The sequence below is a fragment of the Microcebus murinus genome, chromosome 2, assembly GCF_040939455.1.
Source record: "Microcebus murinus isolate Inina chromosome 2, M.murinus_Inina_mat1.0, whole genome shotgun sequence".
NCBI lineage: Eukaryota > Metazoa > Chordata > Mammalia > Primates > Cheirogaleidae > Microcebus > Microcebus murinus.
This window is the reverse complement of record NC_134105.1, coordinates 22,834,424-22,853,820: the sequence shown is the minus strand read 5'-3', so window position 1 is coordinate 22,853,820 and position 19,397 is coordinate 22,834,424. Positions and strand designations below refer to the sequence as shown.

At 40.9% G+C, this 19,397-nt stretch overlaps 2 protein-coding genes across 5 annotated transcripts in view; one reads left to right on the top strand and one right to left on the bottom strand.

Moving 5' to 3' along the window:
• Positions 1 to 8,143, top strand: part of ZBTB8OS (zinc finger and BTB domain containing 8 opposite strand) — a 42,325-nt gene extending 34,182 nt beyond the window's left edge. The window contains exons 7-8 of the mRNA XM_075996213.1: positions 4,777 to 4,914; positions 8,028 to 8,143. Of these exons, the coding sequence (XP_075852328.1) occupies positions 4,777 to 4,902 (126 nt within the window). The 3' untranslated portion in view covers positions 4,903 to 4,914; positions 8,028 to 8,143. The remainder of the gene's footprint in view (positions 1 to 4,776; positions 4,915 to 8,027) is intronic.
• The window catches only part of ZBTB8A (zinc finger and BTB domain containing 8A), a 55,948-nt gene that overhangs the window by 6,906 nt on the left and 29,645 nt on the right, over positions 1 to 19,397 (bottom strand). For 2 of the 4 annotated variants that reach the window (XM_012765389.3, XM_075996191.1), the window contains 2 exons: positions 7,932 to 8,755; positions 3,468 to 3,637 (listed from right to left, as the gene is read on the bottom strand). In XM_012765389.3, coding sequence (XP_012620843.2) covers positions 3,468 to 3,637; positions 7,932 to 8,754 — 993 coding nt within the window. In that variant the 5' untranslated portion in view covers position 8,755. Of the gene's footprint in view, positions 1 to 2,089; positions 3,638 to 7,931; positions 8,756 to 19,397 lie in introns of those variants that run through there. The other 2 variants (XM_075996197.1, XM_075996200.1) reach the window with 2 other exon arrangements.

Below are 19,397 nucleotides of genomic sequence, written 5' to 3'. Positions count from 1 at the left end.
GCTTCCTTCCTTACCACTTATGGGGATACTACTCACAGGGCTGATATGGGAAACAAATAAGTTAAAATGTGTGAAATGCTTTGGTAAAAAAGTTGTAATTGATGAATAATTATGTATCATGAGTATAGTTAGTAATAAACAACTTTGTTCAATAGTTGTCAGAGCAGATTATGGGTTCTACTCAAAATTATTAGAATTAATTATAATATTGAATTAATGGTTATGGAATATTCATTTAGATAAAGTCAGGATAGTGTGGAAATAGGTCACCAAATGCAGTAAAAAAAATCCAAGAAAACTAATATAGCCTGGTAAAATAGCTAACAAAATGTATGGAACTACCACTTAGTACAGTTATTATCTTCTGCTTAATGGCTGATATATTAATCAGTAAACGCTGAGAGTACACAATTTGAATAAATTCTCATTTCTCCTGAGATAGTGAGATTATGGGTATCACATATGGTATGGTTTTTGTTACAAAGCTCTAACACAGATTAATGTCCACCCCTCCAATTCTAATATAATTATGAAGTCAAAGAAATTAAACGAAACACTATAATGTTAAAATTGAAAATAGCAACACAAACTAATTTTATTTTTTTTTTGAGACAGAGTCTCACTCTGTTGCCAGGGTTAGAGTGCCGTGGCGTCAGCCTAGCTCACAGCAACCTCAAACTCCTGGGCTCAAGGGATCCTTCTGCCTCAGCCTCCCAAGTAGCTGGAACTATAGGCACGCGCCACCATGTCCGGCAAATATTTCTATATATTTTTAGTTGTCCAGCTAATTTCTTTCTATTTTTTTTTAGTAGAGACAGAGTCTCACTCTTTCTCAAGCTGGTCTCCAACTCCTGAGCTCAAATGATCCACCCACCTCAGCCTCCCAGGGTGCTAGGATTATAGGCGTGAGCCACCTCACCTGGCCAGAAATTGTATTTGAAAATAACCAAATAGCCCCAGGTGGTGACAGAAAGCTTGCTTTATAGAATTCTAACTAATAAAGTAGAAGAAATGATAAAAATTAGTAAATCATTCCACAACTCCAAGTAAAACTATTAATTTGGACAGAGATTATCAATTGGTGCTAATATCATTAAATGAATTAACTAGTTTATAGAAAATGCAGGGGAACAAAGGAACAAGCTAAATGAAGCAAGCAGACACATCCAGAAGTAGCATATTTTGTAAAACAGTTGGCTCAGTATCTTCAATAAGTCAGTAGCATGGGAAAAAAAGTTTGGGGGGAGGAGACTATGCTGAATTAAAAATATACTCAAGGGACTTGGTGTGAGATGGAATACATTGTACCGGATTAGACTCTGGCTTGAATAAATCATCTACAAAAGGTATCTGGGGGGTACTGTGGGAAAATTTGAAATTGGACTGGGTGTTAGATAAAATATTACTGAGATGAAAAGACAGACTGTTCACTAAAGAAAGCAGGTTATGGCTGAGCACAGTGGCTCACGCCTTTAATCCCAGCATTTTGGGAGGCTAAGGCAGGAGGACTGCTTGAGGCTAGGAGTTGGAGACCAGCCTGAGCAACACAGTGAGTCTACAAAAAATAAAAAAAAGTAGCTAGGTAGGGTGGCACCTGTAGTCCCAGTTACTCAGGAGGCTGAGGCAGTAGGATCACTTCAGCCCAGAAGTTGAGGCTGCAGTAAACTAGGATGATGCCACTGTACTTTAGCCTGGGCAACAGAGTGATACTCTGTCTCAAAAAAGGAAAAGAAAGGAAAGGAGGAGAGGAGAGGAGAGGAGAGGAGAGGAGAGGAGAGGAGAGGAGAGGAGAGGAGAGGGGAGGGGAGGGGAGGGGAGGGGAGGGGAGGGGAGGGGAGGGGAGGGGAGGGGAGGGGAGGGGAGGGGAGGGGAGGGGAGGGGAGGAAAAAAAAAAGTTACAAAACAACATGTACAGTATGATCTCATTTTGGTAAAAAAAAATAATAATATATATATATATGAATAAAAAAGTTCTGGAAAAATATATAATAAAAGTTTTAAGAATGATAATACCCAAGCAGTAAAAAATGATTTTTATTTTCTTATTTTTATAATGTATATTTATTGCTTTTGTAATAATAAAAGGTTGTTTTTAATTTTTAAAAATCTAGCTTCATAGGCCGGGTGCAGTGGCTCACACCTGTAATCCTAGCACCTGGGAGGCCCAGGTGGGCAGATCGCTCAAGGTCAGGAGTTTGAAACCAGCCTGAGTAAGAGCAAGACCCCATCTCTACTAAAAATAGAAAGAAATTAATTGGCCAACTAAAAATATATATAAAAAAATTAGCCAGGCATGATGGCGCATGCCTGTAGTCCCAGCTACTCGGGAGGCTGAGGCAGAAGGATCGCTTGAGCCCATGAGTTTGAGGTTGCTGTGAGCTAGGCTGATGCCATGGTACTCCAGCCAGGGCAACAGAGCTAAACTCTGTCTCAAAAAAAAAAAAAAATCTAGCTTCATGAGGTTAATGACGGCAGAGATTTTGTCTGTTTTGCTCACAGCTGGATACCAAGCATTTAGAAAAGGAGCTGCCACATAGCAGGTCTCAATATATATTTGTTGAATAAATAACTATAAAGCAATGAATGAAGAAACTACCTTAAATGACCTATTATCTTTTAAAATTAAAAAGAGCTCTTATAAATGGAATACAAGTATAGGTAACAGAACATAGATTTTTGGAAAAAAAATTTTGCTGTAAGAATAACAGCAGAATGATTCCAATGTCACTATCTTATTAAACTACCAGGGCATCGAACAGCAATTCCCTGAAGTTTTTCTATCTGCTGACAGTGAATCCCTGATTGGGAGAGGCTCTATTGCTCACCTTGCCCCCTTCCTTTTTTTTTTTTTTTTTTACCATCATGATAGGAATCAACTTGCTCCCTTGCCTGAGGAAACTAGAGAGAGATTAGAAAGTGGAGGTAATGGAGAGAGGTTGGCCAAGAGCAACTAGACTGAGATCCTAGCAGACAAGGATTCAATAATCACTAGTATAGGCTGGTCCGATGGCAGTGGCTGTTTAGAACTTATTAACATTAGTGTCACTGAAAGTAAACAACACCCCACTGCTAAGTTTGACTCGCTTTAAAAAAAAAAATCATTAGTATCTGAAGTGGTGATTTTGACCTAGACACTTAAAACGTTTACACAGTTTACATTATCTTTGGCTCTGAAAAGACCAATATATAAAAACATAATAGATTTTAAAGTGAATTAAAATGGAAATATAAAACTATTTAGCATCAAAAGACTATCCCCTACTTCGAGGTCTCAAAGGAGAATAAAAATCAGTATATATGTATATATGAAATTATGCATTATGTACAAAGTAGAAATATTAAGCTGGAAGAATTTTTAATATTGTAGAGTTGTATGAAAAGATTTCTCTTAGTATACTGTATTATCCTAAAGAAGGTAAATGGACATATTTCTTAGGAAGTAAAATGATGAAAAATCATATACATACTGTTCGAAAATGGCTACTTAGATGGTCTAGCCTGCTAAATCTTTTTCCACAAGCTTGACATGGATAAGGCCTCTCTCCTGTGTGACAACGAAGGTGGCGCTTTAGGTCTGCCTTCCTCTTCACCACGTGTGTGCAGTATGGGCACTTGAATCGCATCCGTGGCAGATCATCTGTCAAGAGACAGTTTGACTAAGTCACTGGAAAGTTCATCATAATAATTCTAGTAACAAAGAATCGAAAAGGAGTTGGTACGTCTAATCTTGGAAAGGTAGGAGAAATGGAGGAGAAAGAAATGTTATTAAGACTAGATTGTCGGCCAGCCCGGTGGCTCACACCTGTAATCCTAGCCGAGACAGGAGAATTGCTCAAGGTCAGGAGTTCTAAACCAGCCTGAGCAAGAGTAAGACCCCGTCTCTACTAATAAAAACAAAATAGAAAGAAATTAATTGGCCAACTAAAAATATATAGAAAAAATTAGCTGGGCATGGTAACACATGCCTATAATCCCAGCTACTCAGGAGGCTGAGGCAGAAGGATTGCTTGAGCCCAGGAGTTTGAAGTTGCTGTGAGCTAGGCTGATGCCATGGCACTCTAGCTGGGGCAATAAGAGTGAGACTCTGTCTCAAAAAAAAAAAAAAAAAAAAGACTAGATTGTCAATGTAATCCTACGTATAGAACTATTAAATATAACACCTGTATTTGGTTATCTCTACAAAGCCTGGGTGAATTTAGACTGCCATATATATTTTTTTTATTTAATGCAGTAGAATCAGTAGATTTTAAATGTAAGAAGGTAGTACTGGATTTTTAAAACTACAGACACAATTTTTTTTTTTTGAGACAGAGTCCCACTCTGTTGCCCAGGCTACAGTGCCATGGCATCAGCCTAGCTCACGGCAACTTCAAACTCCTGGGCTCAAGTGATCCTCTTGCTTCAGCCTCCTAAGTAGCTGGGACTACAGGCACGTGCTGTTATGCCCAGCTAATTTTTTTAATATATATATATATATATATATATATATATATTTTTTTTTTTTTTTTTTAGTTGTCCAGCTAATTTCTTTCTATTTTTTTTAGTAGAGATGGGGTTTTGTTCTTGCTCAGGCTGGTCTGGAACTACTGAGCTCAAATGATCCACCCTCCTCAGCCTCCCAGAGTGCTAGGATTATAGGTGTGAGCCACCGCACCCAGCCAGACACAATTTTAAAGTATTTAATATTTAAGCTTTTAAGTAACTTGCTTTAATTACATGTTTTTATCCCTTTGCTTTTACTTTTCATACACTTGTAATACTTAATTTTTCTTTTAGGGACAGATGGGCAACAGAGTGAGATCCAATAGATTGTGGCTATTCACAGGCAGAAGCTTAGTGCACTGCAGCCTCATAACTCCTGGGATTAAGAGATCCATCTTCCCACCTTGGCCTACGGAGTAGCTGGAACTACATGTGAGCACTGCCATGTCTATAGCTTTTTTTTTTAAAAGGTGAAAACATTTCAAGGATTTTTAACTTTTTGTTTTAAAACTCATATATATTCAAAATGTTAGTTGTGATTAGAGGCAAACCTCATCAACTTAACAGCCATTAAATTTACCTATTATTGAAGTTATATTTAAACAACTTAGAATTATTATTATTTTTTTTTTTTTTTTTTTGAGACAGAGTCTCACTTTGTTGCCCAGGCTAGAGAGAGTGCCGTGGCGTCAGCCTAGCTCACAGCAACCTCAAACTCCTGGGCTCGAGTGATCCTTCTGCCTCAGCCTCCCGGGTAGCTGGGACTACAGGCATGCACCACCATGCCCGGCTAATTTTTTATATATATATCAGTTGGCCAATTAATTTCTTAATATTTATAGTGGAGACGGGGTCTCGCTCTTGCTCAGGCTGGTTTTGAACTCCTGACCTTGAGCAATCCGCCCGCCTCGGCCTCCCAAGAGCTAGGATTACAGGCGTGAGCCTAGAATTATTAAAGTATAGAGTGCAAATGAAGATAATTTTGTGTTGTTCTAAAATGCAACAAAGATTCCACATTTTTGCTCTGTTATTTCTACAATCCTTAGTCAATAGGTACAGCCCAGGAGGACTTTCACTAAACTCTTTAATATGATACAATTTCATATATTTTAAAATTAGTATCCTACAGGAAAATGTGATGGGTAAAAATCAAACAGGTTGCCTATTTTTTCTTCTTTTATTTTTCACTGTGGTAGTTAACAGGTTGCCTATTATTTTTAAATGTTATCTACAAACAACCAAATTATTTTTTAAGAATTTGTATGACAATCAGAAAAATGAGAATACTTACTACGTAGTGATATTAAGAAATTATTCTTCAATTTGTTTAGGTATAATAACCGTAGTGTGGTTATTTTTTTTTTAGATTCTAAATTTTAGGGACACGTTCTGAAATATTTAGATATGAAACATATGATATCTGAGATTTACTTAAAAATAATAGAGGGAGGAGGTTGGGGTTAGGGATACAGACATAAGATGGGCTGTGAGTTGAAAGTTGTTGGGACTAGGTAATGGGTGTATAGAGGTTAACTATATTATTCTCTTTACTTCTGTATAAGTTTGAAATTTTTCCAAAATAAAAATTAAGGTCAGGCTTAGTGGCTCATACCCGTAATCCTAGCACTCTGGGAGGCCCAGGTGGGAGGGTCATTTGAGCTCAGGAGTTTGAGACCAGCCTGAGCAAGAGTGAGACCTTGTCTCTAACAAAAATAGAAAAATTAGCCAGGCGTGGTGGTATGCGCCTGTGCTGCCTGCCAGCTACTCCGGAGGCCAAAGCAGGAGGATCGCTTAAGCCTAGGAGTTTGAGGTTGCTGTGAGCTACGATGATGCTACTGTACTATAGCCTGGGGCGACAGAGCAAGACTCTGTCTCAAAAAAAAACAAATTTAATTTAAAAAATATATAATCTAGGCCGGGCACGGTGGCTCACTCCTGTAATCCTAGCACTCTGAGAGGCCGAGGCGGGCGGATTGCTCAAGGTCAGGAGTTCGAGACCAGCCTGAGCAAGAGCGAGACCCCGTCTCTACTATAAAATAGAAACAAATTAATTGGCCAACTAATATATATAGAAAAAATTAGCCGGGCATGGTGGCGCATGCCTGTAGTCCCAGCTACTTGGGAGGCTGAGGCAGGAGGATCGCTTGAGCCCAGGAGTTTGAGGTTGTTGTGAGCTAGGCTGACGCCATGGCACTCTCTCTAGCCTGGGCAACAAAGTGAGACTCTGTCTCAAAAAAAAAAAAATAATAATAATAATCTAAATTTTAGAATCTTAACCTTCAGGAATTTCATTTTATCATAATTTTCCTCCAAATTTACATGTAAACTGTTAAGCCAATTTGCTAACTGATTAGTTGAAGAAAAAAAACTGGATGATATATATGCATTTCTTATCCCTATTTTCTACTTCAGCCTGATGAGAGGAGAGGATTATTTTGAAACTATCAATTTACACAGTCTTTCTCCATTTTACTACTATCATAAAAATGAGATGTCTCATATTGTTGCAAATTGATCTACCATAGAATTACAGAATCTTAATCTGTTACAGAATTAGTTAAAAAAAAAAAAGAATTACAGAATCAATATTAAAGGTATGTGTTGGGTTTTTTAAAAAATTACTAATTAATTAAATTTACATCTTAATAAATTAAATATTCCTACTAGTGAATATTCAGGGGAAAAAACTATTTAAAGTGAAAATATATTCTGCTTCACAATGTTAAAGGTTCTAATATTTTTTAAAAATTAAAGAAAGTATGTGTCTTAGGCCTTAAACTATTTAGAAAAGGGTTAATAGTAATCTAATCACCCACAGATACAGGTTTGGAAAATCATAGATTTTGATCTTCAGTACTCTTATTATTTTGACTGACTAAATTTTTCTAATATTATTTTGAATTTAAAATTTTAAATTCATGTTTTATGAAATAAATTTCATTACAGAAGTAAGACTTTTAAAAAAAAATCACTTGGTTCAACTGCTTATAACACCTGAAACTAAGGGCATGTTGACATAGGATTGATTTATATAAGAGTTTTGAATCTGGTTTAGGGAACTTATCACCACCCCTCCCTTTTTTTTCTGCTATTCCATTAATCTTAGATTTTTTAAATTTAATTTTTTTTTAAAGAGAGAGGGTCTTGCTATGTTGCCCAGGCTGGAGTGCAGTGGCTATTTACTGGAAGATCCCACTATTGCTCAGCAGGGAAGTTTTGAGCTGCTCCCTTTCAAACCTGGCCTGGTTCACCCCTCCTTAGGCAACCTGGTGGTCCTCTGCTCCTGGGAGGTCACCATGTTGATGCCAAACTTAATGTGCACACCTAAATGGCATAGTGCACAACAGCCCAGAATACCTGGACTTAAGCAATCCTCTCGCCTCCCAAGGAGCTGGGACTACAGGCGTGTTCCACTGCACTTGGTGGGAACTTATGCTCTATTTGGGTACCTGGAAAACTTCTGGATGTGACATCAGATCCTTGACCATATTGATAGCCCACAGGAGTAGAGTCCATTTCAACATCAATTTGTGCTTGTTCTTCAGATGGGGAAACATGACTGGAAGAATCAGATGTTCGTGCTTCTCGTTTGCTTGACTTATAATGAGCAACTTCAGAAGGCTGTGACAATCTCAAATGTTTGGTCTTTTTAATGCAATCTTTCCTTTGTTCATGCTTGGCCAAAGGTTGTTGAGTATTCCTTTGGGAGGCTGGATGATAATTATATTTACTCCAAGATTTTCCACTTATTATGCCTGTTCCTTGCTCTGGGTTTAAGTGAGAATGTGGAGAACTGCCTCCTTCTTGCCAGCCACCACTATAAAAAGAGGAACGTTCTATGCCATTAGAGTTGGCATCTTTATCTGAGAGACTGAAATAGCGATCTTTTTCTTTCTCACTAATATCTAATGAAGATTTAATAAAAGTCTTACATACACTAATGACATCAGTCATTTGAAGGAAGCTAGCAGCGGACATCACTTCTATGACATTCTGACCAGTAAGAGATAGTTTACCAGAATAGACAAAGTCCAAGATAACTGTAAAAGTGTCAGGGGAAAAAGCCTGAAAGGTAGCTGTGGTTGGCTGACTTGTCTCCTTTGAATTCTGAGAAAGAAGCATTTTAAAGTAGCCACTACTAGCAAATAATACATTTCGATGTGCTTTGAAGACTTTCCCTTCGACTAGAATACTGCAATCACAAAATACATCTTGTCTGCGCTGCTCATTCAATTGTTGCAGGAGGTGAGACTGATGAGAAGAGATCTCCATTCTGAAGAGGAAAAGACACGTGTGGTTACCAAAAACTAAGTAACAATCCTTTTCTAAGGTGAGTCAACTAAAATAATGATCAGATGTCTCTATCTTTTTTCCATGAAAAACATTTTCTTTTTGGAAAATTTAGTCCCCAAGACATAGAAGATAATCGGTTTCATGATATCATTTAAAACTATACTATTAGTTGTTAAATTTTTAGAAAATTATTTGTTTCATCATTATTGGGCATCTTCAATAAATCAGTCCTTCTGCTATATGCTGAACCAAACAGATTCGATTTTTGCCTTTATGTAGTTTCCAATCTAGAGGTGGTATCAGACATTAAACAAAGACTTGTATAAAGTTACAACAAGTTAAGTGCTAAAACAGAAAAAGGGTGCTATAAGTAGCATAAGGGTAAACTAGTTTAGATTGGGATGGAGAGGGTTAGGGAATACCTCTCCGAGAAGTAACATTTAAGCTAAGACCTCAAAGGTGACCTGGAATTAGGGAGGTAGAATGAGGAGAAAGATTTCTGGTTCCTACAAAACGGTGGTGTAGAAAATGCTGACATTTTCCTGCCACAAATCCCTAGAGATGCTGGATGACATACAATCAAAACTTTCTAAACATATGGCAGGGCTTGCAAGAAAGAGTAAGAAATTTCTAGATGCCAGCAGAGAGGAAGGAGCAGAGCCCATGCTGCAGGCACTGGTGTGCTGGCCAGTCCTACAGGCTAAGAGAGTTGAGAAGTAGGAAATTAGAACCCTCTAAGGACCACAACCTTAGTGAAAACGAACTAAAAATCTTGACCATAAGTCCAAGGAGAAGGTAAAGAAAGTTTGTCTTTGCAGGGCCTTGGACAGGGAAAAAAAAGACCCTGGGTGAGATATTCAAACCCAACATTGTGCCCTGTGAGGCTCTGGAGTCCAAATTGACTTCAAAGGCATGGTGTGGGAAGTCTCCACCTGAAAAATTAACATGAAAATTGGTCCTGGGCTGGGGTGCCCCTGGGGCATTTTGCCGCAGCAAACCCCCAAGTGTTCCTGAAGGAAGCTCTCCAAACTGAAGCCAGGTAGGAAATAAGCTCTGCTTAAGCAGAAATCAAAATCATTCCCCTCTTTTATACAAAGTGGATAATTTCCAGTGTTGTACAAACATGATATCAAATATCTCTTATCTTACAAATGAACAGACATGCCAATAAAAACCTTCATGTCTACCTCTAGCTACTATTCCATTTCTATGTTCCCATTGCACAGAATTCATTGAGTTTTGTTTTGTTTGCATTTGTTTTTTTCACTTCTCCTGTTCTCTCTTAAACACATTCCAATCAGGTTTTCATCCCCAATCATTAAAATCATTCATTTTAAAGTCATTAGTAACTGGCATGTTGTCAAATCCAACAGTCATTTTTTTGTCCTCATTTTGCCAGCACAGTTAATCACTATCTTCATTCTAAAACACTTTCTTCACCTGATTGCAGGAACACCACTCCTTCACTGCTCTCCTACCTCACTGGCCACTCCTTCTCAGTCTCCTTTACTGGGTCTTCTCCATTTTCCTAATCTCTAAGTGTTGGAATGCGCCAGGGCTCAGGCCTCAAACATCTACCCTACCTATATCATTCCCTAGGCGTCATTTAGGACCCCATCCAATCTCACGGTTTTAAATATCTTTGAGCTTATGACTCCCAAATTTACATATCCAGCTCCTAACCTCCTCCTTGAACCTCAAACTCATACATCTGTTTACCTGTATCTGCAATAAGATGATTAATAGGCATCTGGAAAAAACAAACCATTTTTCCTCTGCTCTAACACCATAATGTATGGGGGTTTCTCCCCATACACCAAGGAAGCAATCAGTTCTGCAGCGGGCACCAACTGGGTGTCCTCTAATTCTATTCAATTTCAACACTACCTACCCAGACATGGCATCAGATCCCACAAGACTGCCCTCTTCTGATGCCCACTGCAAGGCCCCTGGTGTTGCACCTGTGCTTCAGACCGACTGACTGTATTTACACTGGAGTTCCCATGACTCCCTCCTTGAGTTTGATTTATTTTCTAGAGTGGCTTACAGAACTCAGGGAAACAGTTACATTTGTCAGTTTATTATAAAGGATGTCACAAAGGATAAAGATGAAGACATGCATAAAGCAAGGCATGTGGGAAGGGATGTGGAGATTCCCTGCCCTCTGGGTGCACCACCCTTCAGGAACCTCCACATGTTCAGCTATCTGGAAGCTCTCTGAACCCAGTTCTTTTGGGGTTTAATGGAAGCTTCACTACATAGGCATGATTGAATAAATCATTGGCCGTTAGTCATCAACTTAACCTTCAGCCCTCTCTCCTCCCCAGAGGTTGGGGGTAGGGCTCAAAGTCCCACCCCTCCAATCCTGCCTTTGTCTTTCCAGGACTAGCCCCCATCCTGAAGCTATCTAGGGGCTGCTAGCCATCAGTCAACTCATTAGCATACAAAAAGACTTCACTTTGGAGATTCTAAGGGTTTTAGGAATTGTATGCCAGGAAAGGGGGATGAAGGTCAAATATGTATTTCACAATATCACAGCATCTTAACATATCCAAAACCATATTCTTTGTTCACCCCCATCCTAAACTTACCTTTCCTATATTCTTATACATCTCAGAAAACAGTAACTCCATTCTATCAGCTTTTTAGATCCAAAACATTAAGAGTCATTTTTGAGGCTGGGAACAGTGGCTGACACCTGTAATCCTAGCACTCAGGAAGGCCCAGGCGGGAGGATCACTCAAGCTCAGGAGTTCAAAACCAGCCTGAGCAAGAGTGAGACCCCATTTCTACTAAAAATAGAAAGAAATTGGCTGGACAACTAAAAATATATAGAGAAAAATTAGCCGGGCATGTCACATGCCTGTAGTCTCAGCTACTCGGGAGGCTGAGGCAGAAGGATTGCTTGAGCCCAGGAGTTTGAGGTTGCTGTGAGCTAGGCTGACGCCACAGCAGTCTAGCCAGGGCAACAGAGTGAGACTCTGTCTCAAAAAAAAAAGAGTCATCTTTGACTCCATGTTGTTGGTATTGCCTTCAAAACAGCAAAATCCCACCACTTCTCTCCACAACTGCAGCTGCCACCTTGATCCAAGTCGCCATCACCTATCATCTTATAAACTAAAATAAAATCCTCAGCCCCTCAACTAACTGAACGGACCCCCTCTTGGCCAAAGGAACCCCAGAAAAGCCCTAAAACTAAATTCCTGGCCATGACTAGAAGCAAGGTCAGACACACCCCCTTATGCTCCCTCCCCTTTGGAGTTTAGAACAATTGACCAACATTAATGTTAATCATAAGAATGAGGAAACCGACTCTTCATGGCAATAAGATACCAAATTATAAGTAAGACCTAAGGCCAAGGCAAGGATTAAGTCATGCCTTATAATCCAAAAAGTCTAGCTAAACAGACATTTTTAAAAATTTTTTGCAAGCACGGTATCACATGACAGATAACAGACCCCTTTTTCTTAGCTTAAGCATTTCTTCCTACTGACTCCAAATTTTTAGACAAGGCTTAATACTTTCAACCAATTGCTAATTAAAGAATCCTAAACTCACCTATGGCTTGTAAGCCCCCAGTATGAGATGTCCCACCGTTTTGGGTTAAACCAATGTACACCTTCCAGGTAATTATTTATGATTTTACCTGCAATTCCTGTCTCTGTAAAATGTATAAAACCAAATTGTAACCCAACTAACCCCAGGCACAATTTCTCAGGACCTCTTGTGTCTCTCTAGGCTGCAGTCACTAATATTAGGGTCAGAATAAACCTTTTTAAATTATTTTACAGAAGTCTAAGCAACCTAGCAAGACCCCATCTCAATAAAATTTTTTAAAAAGATTAGTTGGGGGCCAGGAGCAGTGGCTCATGCCTGTAATCCTAGCACTTTGGGAGACTGAGACAAGAGGATCACTTGACGCCAGGAGTTCAAGACCAGCCTGGGCAACAAACATAGCAAGATCCTGTCGCTACAAAAAAATAGAAAAATTAGCCAGGCATAGTAGCGCATTCCTGTAGTCCCGGCTACTACGAAGGCTGAGGGAGGAGTGCTGCTTGCGCACAGGAACTTGAGGTTGCTGTGAGCTATGATCATACCACTGCACTCTAGGTGAACAGAGTGAGACCCTGTCTGAAAAAAAAAAAAAAAAAGAAAGAAAGGAAGGAAGATTACCTGGGCATGGCGATGCTCACCTGCAGTCCCAGCTACTTAGGAGGGTGAAGCAGAAGGATCACTTGAGCTCAAGAGTTTGAGGCTGCAGTGAGCTATGATTGTGCCACTGCGCTCCAGCCTGGAGGGATTCCGGGTCTACCAGGGACGAAAGTGGGTGCTGTTGCCCCCATCTTGGTCCTGCCCAACCCTAATTCTCCCTACCTGGGGGAGGAGGGAATACCCTATGAATCTGCCCATCAGAACTTGGCACTACAGCTGCAAAAGAATGCAAAGAACTCTCTAGCCCACGGGACAAGCCCCATGGGTACCATAAAGTCCGGAAAGTGACCTAGAAGCCACATGTGTAATAATTAAGGCTCAGGTCATGTGACTCCCAACTGCCCAATCAAAGTGGTTCCATGGTGACCTCTGAACCATGAGAGAGTTCACTATCCAGGCATTATAAAATAAAATGCAGACCACAGTCAATCTCTCTCTCTTTGTCCTTCCTTTTGTTGCCCGCTGCAACAATGGGTCTGGTTGTCATCCATGGCATATGTACCATGCTCTGTAAACCCATTATCTTGCTCTTGCCCTGTAATCCTGTCTTTCTCTCCTCAATAAACCTCATTTTTGTACTTGCCTAATTTTGGTGTTTCTGGTCATTCTTTGGCCATGAGTGCGCCAAGAACCAAGGGTTTCACAGGGAAACCTAACACTGTCTTGGGATAAAAAGAAGTATATTTTTTATCTTCAGCTGATTGAATCCGTGGATACAGAACCCACAAATACGAAGGGCCAACTGTATTCAACTATTATTTTTTTTTTAGACAGAGTCTCCCTCTATTGCCCAGGCTAGAGTGCTGTGGTGTCAGCCTAGCTCACAGTAACCTCAAACTCTTGGGCTCAAGGAATCCTTCTGCCTCAGCCTCCCGAGTAGCTGGGACTGCAGGCATGTGCCACCATGCCCGGCTAATTTTTTCTATGTATTTTAGTTGGTCAATTAATTTCTTTCTATTTTTAGTAGAGACGGGGTCTTGCTCTTGCTCAGGCTGGTTTTGAACTCCTGACCTTGAGCGATTCTCCCACCTCTGCCTCCCGGAGTGCTAGGATTACAGGTGTGAGCCACCGCACCCAGCCTCAATTGTTTTTTTTTGTTGTTTTGTTTTGTTTTTGAGACAGAGTCTCTCTTTGGTGCCCAGACTAGAGTCAATTGTTTTTTTAAACCAATAAAAATAATTTTATATACAAGTTGAATATTCCTAATTTGAAAATCCAAAATCAGAAATGCTTCAAAATCTGATACACCTCTAGTCCCAAACAATTCAGATAAGGGATACTCAACCTGTAGTTGAACTAAAATCTTGATTTATTTTTATTTTTTTTGAGACAGAGTCTCACTTTGTTGCCCAGGCTAGAGTGAGTGCCGTGGGGTCAGCCTGGCTCACAGCAACCTCAATCTCCTGGGCTCAGCTAACCTACTGCCTTAGCCTCCCGAGTAGCTGGGACTACAGGCATGCACCACCATGCCCGGCTAATTTTTTTTATATATATATTTTTAGTTGGTCAATTAATTTCTATTTTTGGTAGAGACGGGGTCTCACTCAGGCTGGTTTCGAACTCCTGACGTTGAGCAATCCGCAATCCGCCCGCCTCGGCCTCCCAAAGTGCTAGATTACAGGCGTGAGCCACCGTGCCCAGCCAATCTTGATTTATTTTATTTTCATTCTTCTAAAACTGGTTTTGTTGCTTTGAGTAAAATCTGGATTTAAAATGAATTGGTGCCGTGGCTCACGCCTGTAATCCTAGCACTCTGGGAAGCCGAGGCGGGAGGATCCCTCAAGGTCAGGAGTTCGAAACCAGCCTGAGCAAGATCGAGACCCTGTCTCTACTAAAAATAGAAAGAAATTAAATGACCAGCTAAAAATATATAGAAAAAATTAGATGGGCATGGTGGCACATGCCTGTAGTCCCAGCTACTTGGGAGGCTGAGCCAGAAGGATTGCTTGAGCCCAGGAGATTGAGGTTGCTGTGAGCTAGGCTGATGCCATGAGACTCTAGCCGGGGCAACAGAGACTCTGTCTCAAAAAAATTAACAAATACAAAATAAAATAAAATAAAATAAGTTGGTGAACGGGAAAAATATTTATTTCTGCATTAACAGGAGAGGCTGTAGTTATTTAAAAGGTGACATTTTAATCATTTCAGTGGACATTTTTGGGGGGTTTTTTTGGTTTTTTTTTTTTTTTTTTTTTTTTTTTTTTTTTTTTTGAGGCTAGAGTGAGTGCCGTGGCGTCAACCTAGCTCACAGCAACCTCAAACTCCTGGGCTCAAGCAATCCTTCTGCCTCAGCCTCCCGAGTAGCTGGGACTACAGGCATGTGCCACCATGCCCGGCTAATTTTTTTCATATATTAGTTGGCCAATTAATTTCTTTCCATTTATAGTAGAGACGGGGTCTTGCTCTGCTCAGGCTGGTTTTGAACTCCTGATCTCGAGCAATCCACCTGCCTTGGCCTCCCAGAGTGCTAGGATTACAGGTGTGAGCCACTGCGCCCAGCCCTAGTGGACATTTTTGTATCCCAGCCTGTTATATAATTTCCCTTCTGTTTGCTCAATATTCTAATTCCTACTATTCCCTCTACTCACTCTATGCCTTTTTCTGGTAATAGCTCCTTAATTTTCTTAAGAGGATCATCCCTCTACCTCTTTTGGTTCCTATGGCTTGGGAAGTACTGACATGACCCATCACTCCATAGGTCAACCTGTTACCTAGACCTGGCAAATCAAAGCACTGCATTGCTATGCCAGTCACTGGTTTGGGGATGGACACATCAAATAGGACAAGCGAATGAGGTTTAATCAAAGTGAATCTCAGCATTTTTATTGGAACAACTGGAAAAGAGGATCACTATTCTACAGGTGTGAAGATGTAAGCCTGGGGCTGTTGCAGATGTTTTGCCACCATGAAAAGAGAGACTACACAAGAAGGGACCAACATGAGGCAAGCAGAGCAGAGAAAAAGAGAAAGTTCAGATCCTACTGACATGATTTTGTTTCCTAGATCAGGGGTTGGCCATTTTTTTCTGTTAAGGGCCAGCCAGACAGGAAAGATTTTAGGCTTTGTGGGCCTAAAATTTGTAGGTCTCTATCACAACTACTCAACTCCATCTCTGTGTCACTCAACTCTGCCACTGCAGCACAAAAGCAGCCGCTGCAGACAATGTGTGAAGGAATGTGCTAGGCTGTGTTCCAATAAAGCTTTATTTACAAAATAGCCACAGGCTATTCTTTGCCAAGCCCAGCCTAGGACCAAGCCATGACTTAGTTATACCTATCCTTGGACATTTCAGTTACTTGAACCAATATATGCCTTTTTCCTTAAGCCAGTTTGAGTTGGCTTTCCTTTTACTTGTAACCAGAGAATCCTGATTTATATAGTTAACTGTAATATTTTTGTAACTTTCATCTGTCTATCTACAGTCCGATTTTTCCTCAAAATCCACTCTCAACCCTGAAAGCAAAGTTTGTTTCATAGAGGAATGATTAATTGGTGTCCAGGTCATTGCCAGTTCCTTTTTAGATATAAAAGTATTAACAGAAACACTTATGAATAATTCTATTCTTTTTTTATTTTTTTTCCTTGTTACAGACAGAGTCTTACTTTGTTGCCTAGGCTGGAGTGCAGAGGTGTCATCATAGCTCACTGTAACCTCGAATTCCTGGCCTCAAGCCATCCTCCCAACTCAGCCTCCCAAATAGCTGGGACCACAGGTAGGAGCTTGGCTAATTTTCTTATTTTTTGTAGAGACAGGGCTTGCTATATTGCCCAGGCTGGTCTTAAACTCCTGGCCTCAAGTGATCCTCCAGCCTAGGCTTCCCAAAGCTCTGGGATTACTGGTTAATTCAATTCTTAAAAGTGTAGTAAAAACCTAATTCCTGGCCGGGCGCGGTGGCTCACGCCTGTAATCCTAGCACTTTGGGAGGCCGAGGCGGGCGGATCGCTCAAGGTCAGGAGTTCGAAACCAGCCTGAGCGAGACCCTGTCTCTACCAAAAATAGAAAGAAATTAATTGACCAACTAAAAATATATATACAAAAAATTAGCCGGGCATGGTGGCGCATGCCTGTAGTCCCAGCTACTCGGGAGGCTGAGGCAGTAGGATCGCTGAGCCCAGGAGATTGAGGTTGCTGTGAGCCAGGCTGACGCCATGGCACTCACTCTAGCCTGGGCAATAAAGTGAGACTCTGTCTCAAAAAAAAACAAACAAACAAACAAAAAAAAAAAACCTAATTCCTTCTGGGAAAACACAGAACTTTTTTTAGTTAAAGTTTCAATAAGAATTTGCTTTCCAGGCAATTTGTAGAAGTTGAAAGTGAGCATCAATATTGTTAAGAATTGCAAATACTAGTCACCATGTGCAAATTATTTAAACAAGCTCCTAATTGAGAGTTGACAGGGAGTGGGAGGATGTTTAACACAAAAGTGGAAAAATTATCTTTTCATGACTGGAGAAACTTGCACACTGCCTCTAACAAGTGGAAGGAGAAACACAGGACCTCTAAAAGAAAAGAACCATGGACAAAGACTTCGGTGGCAGATTGTGCCCTGTGCCAGAGGGCAGTCATGGGATTTATTCCCTAATGTGAAATACCCTCAAGTTGGCTACTGAATTCCTGGTGTTATACACTTTAGTACTGCAAAGGAGAATGTAATTTCAAGATAGGATCAAGTGACTTTAAGACCATAACTAGGTAACACACTTATGGCAGAGAGGAGAAAGAGAACAATCAAGGATGATTCCAAGGTTTGTGGCCCGAGGGCTAGCAGAATGGAGCTGTCGTTAATTAAAGGGAGAAGACTGGGAAAGGAAGAGGGAGAAGACTGGGAAAGGAAGAGGTCGAGGTCGTGGGGACTGGTATCTGGAGCTCAATTTTGGACATGTCAAGTTTAAGAGACCTGTCATTCATCCAATAAGAGATGGATGAGTGGAGATGAGGAAAGAGGTCCAGGCTGGGAATCACTGCATTTAAAGCTACGAGGTGACATGTGGTTACCAAGGGAGGCAGGCTACACAGAAGAGAGACGAGCCCCTGGCACACCAACACTGAGAGGTCAGCGTGATGAGGAGGAACAAGCAAAGGTACCCACGAGAAAAGAGAAAGAGAGGGAGAAACACATAAAGCATTTCAACTGAGAACAATGTTTTTCAGGGAAGAAGGAGTTGTCCATTGCATTAGTTTTGGTAAAATGAGGACTAAGAGTCGACCACAGGACTTATCAGTGTTTCATGTGTGTGTGTGTGTGTGTGTGTGTGTGTGTGTGTGTTCGGGTGGATTTAAGGAAGAATGGGATGAGATAAATCATAGCTAATAAGTGCATCTAACTCTTTTCAAAGAGTTTTGCAGTAAAGAGAGAAAGAGGGAAGAAGCAATAATGAGGTCAAGTATGAAGAAGAATCTGAATATTTTAGAACAAAAGTAAATGCCTTGCCCACAGTACTTTCTAAGAGTTTCTTAGGTCACCAAGTGACCCTGTTGGCCTGCCACTAACTAGACAGGAGGTGGGCATGACCCAGGGCCTGGCCCTCGCCCAGCTGGCCGGTGGCCCATGAAGTAGTGTGGCTTGAACTGCCCTGCAGGAATCAGATTCACGGAACCAAGTGGATCCTTTCTTGGGGAGGAAGGGAGTGATCCAGAGGAGGGTGAAGGCAGGATCAAGGGCAGCAGGAGTCAAGGGCAGCAAGGATGCCAGGCAGACAGGACGTGCAGGACAAACAGAAGCAAAACCCCAGCACTACAGAGTCTCTGTGACCACTCAGGCCCAGACTTGAGAGCCCTGGGCACCTGCAGCCAAGGCAGTGACGAGACACCTAAGTCAGTGGAGCTGCTCTGCTTCACGAGTGTCCAGAAGACCCTACGAGGCCTGGAGGTGAGGGGTGCTGTCCCTGTCTGCCTTACTTCCCATGTAGCTTCACAACAAGGCTCTGTCTCCTGAAGCCCTGGGTGTTTCTCTGGTCCTTATCATCCAAAATTATAATATAAGTTGATTTTACAACTTGACCAAGTTTCTTACGCGATGGGCATCAACTGCAAAGGGAGACTTGGAATGAGAACATTTGAATAGATCCAGACAACGATCTGAGATTCAGCCTTTCCTCTTTCTTGAAGACTATGTAACAATTCACCTGAGACAATAACCTTGCGAGGGGATAGTGTGTTCTCCTCCAGACACCTCTTACCACCCCTTATAGCCACCAGACCATAACTGGAGTCAGATCCCAGCATTTCTGGGGGATAGTTTGTTTTGTTCTGTTTTGTTTTTAAGGCTGGTCAAGTGAAGCAGTGGGAGTGGAGAAGGAACAAAGCAATCTATAATTGGTTGTGATCAATTAGTTGTAAACACCACTGCAGACAGACCAACCAAGGGGGGGATGGCTTTAAAATATGATCCAGGAGGAGACAGTTTAT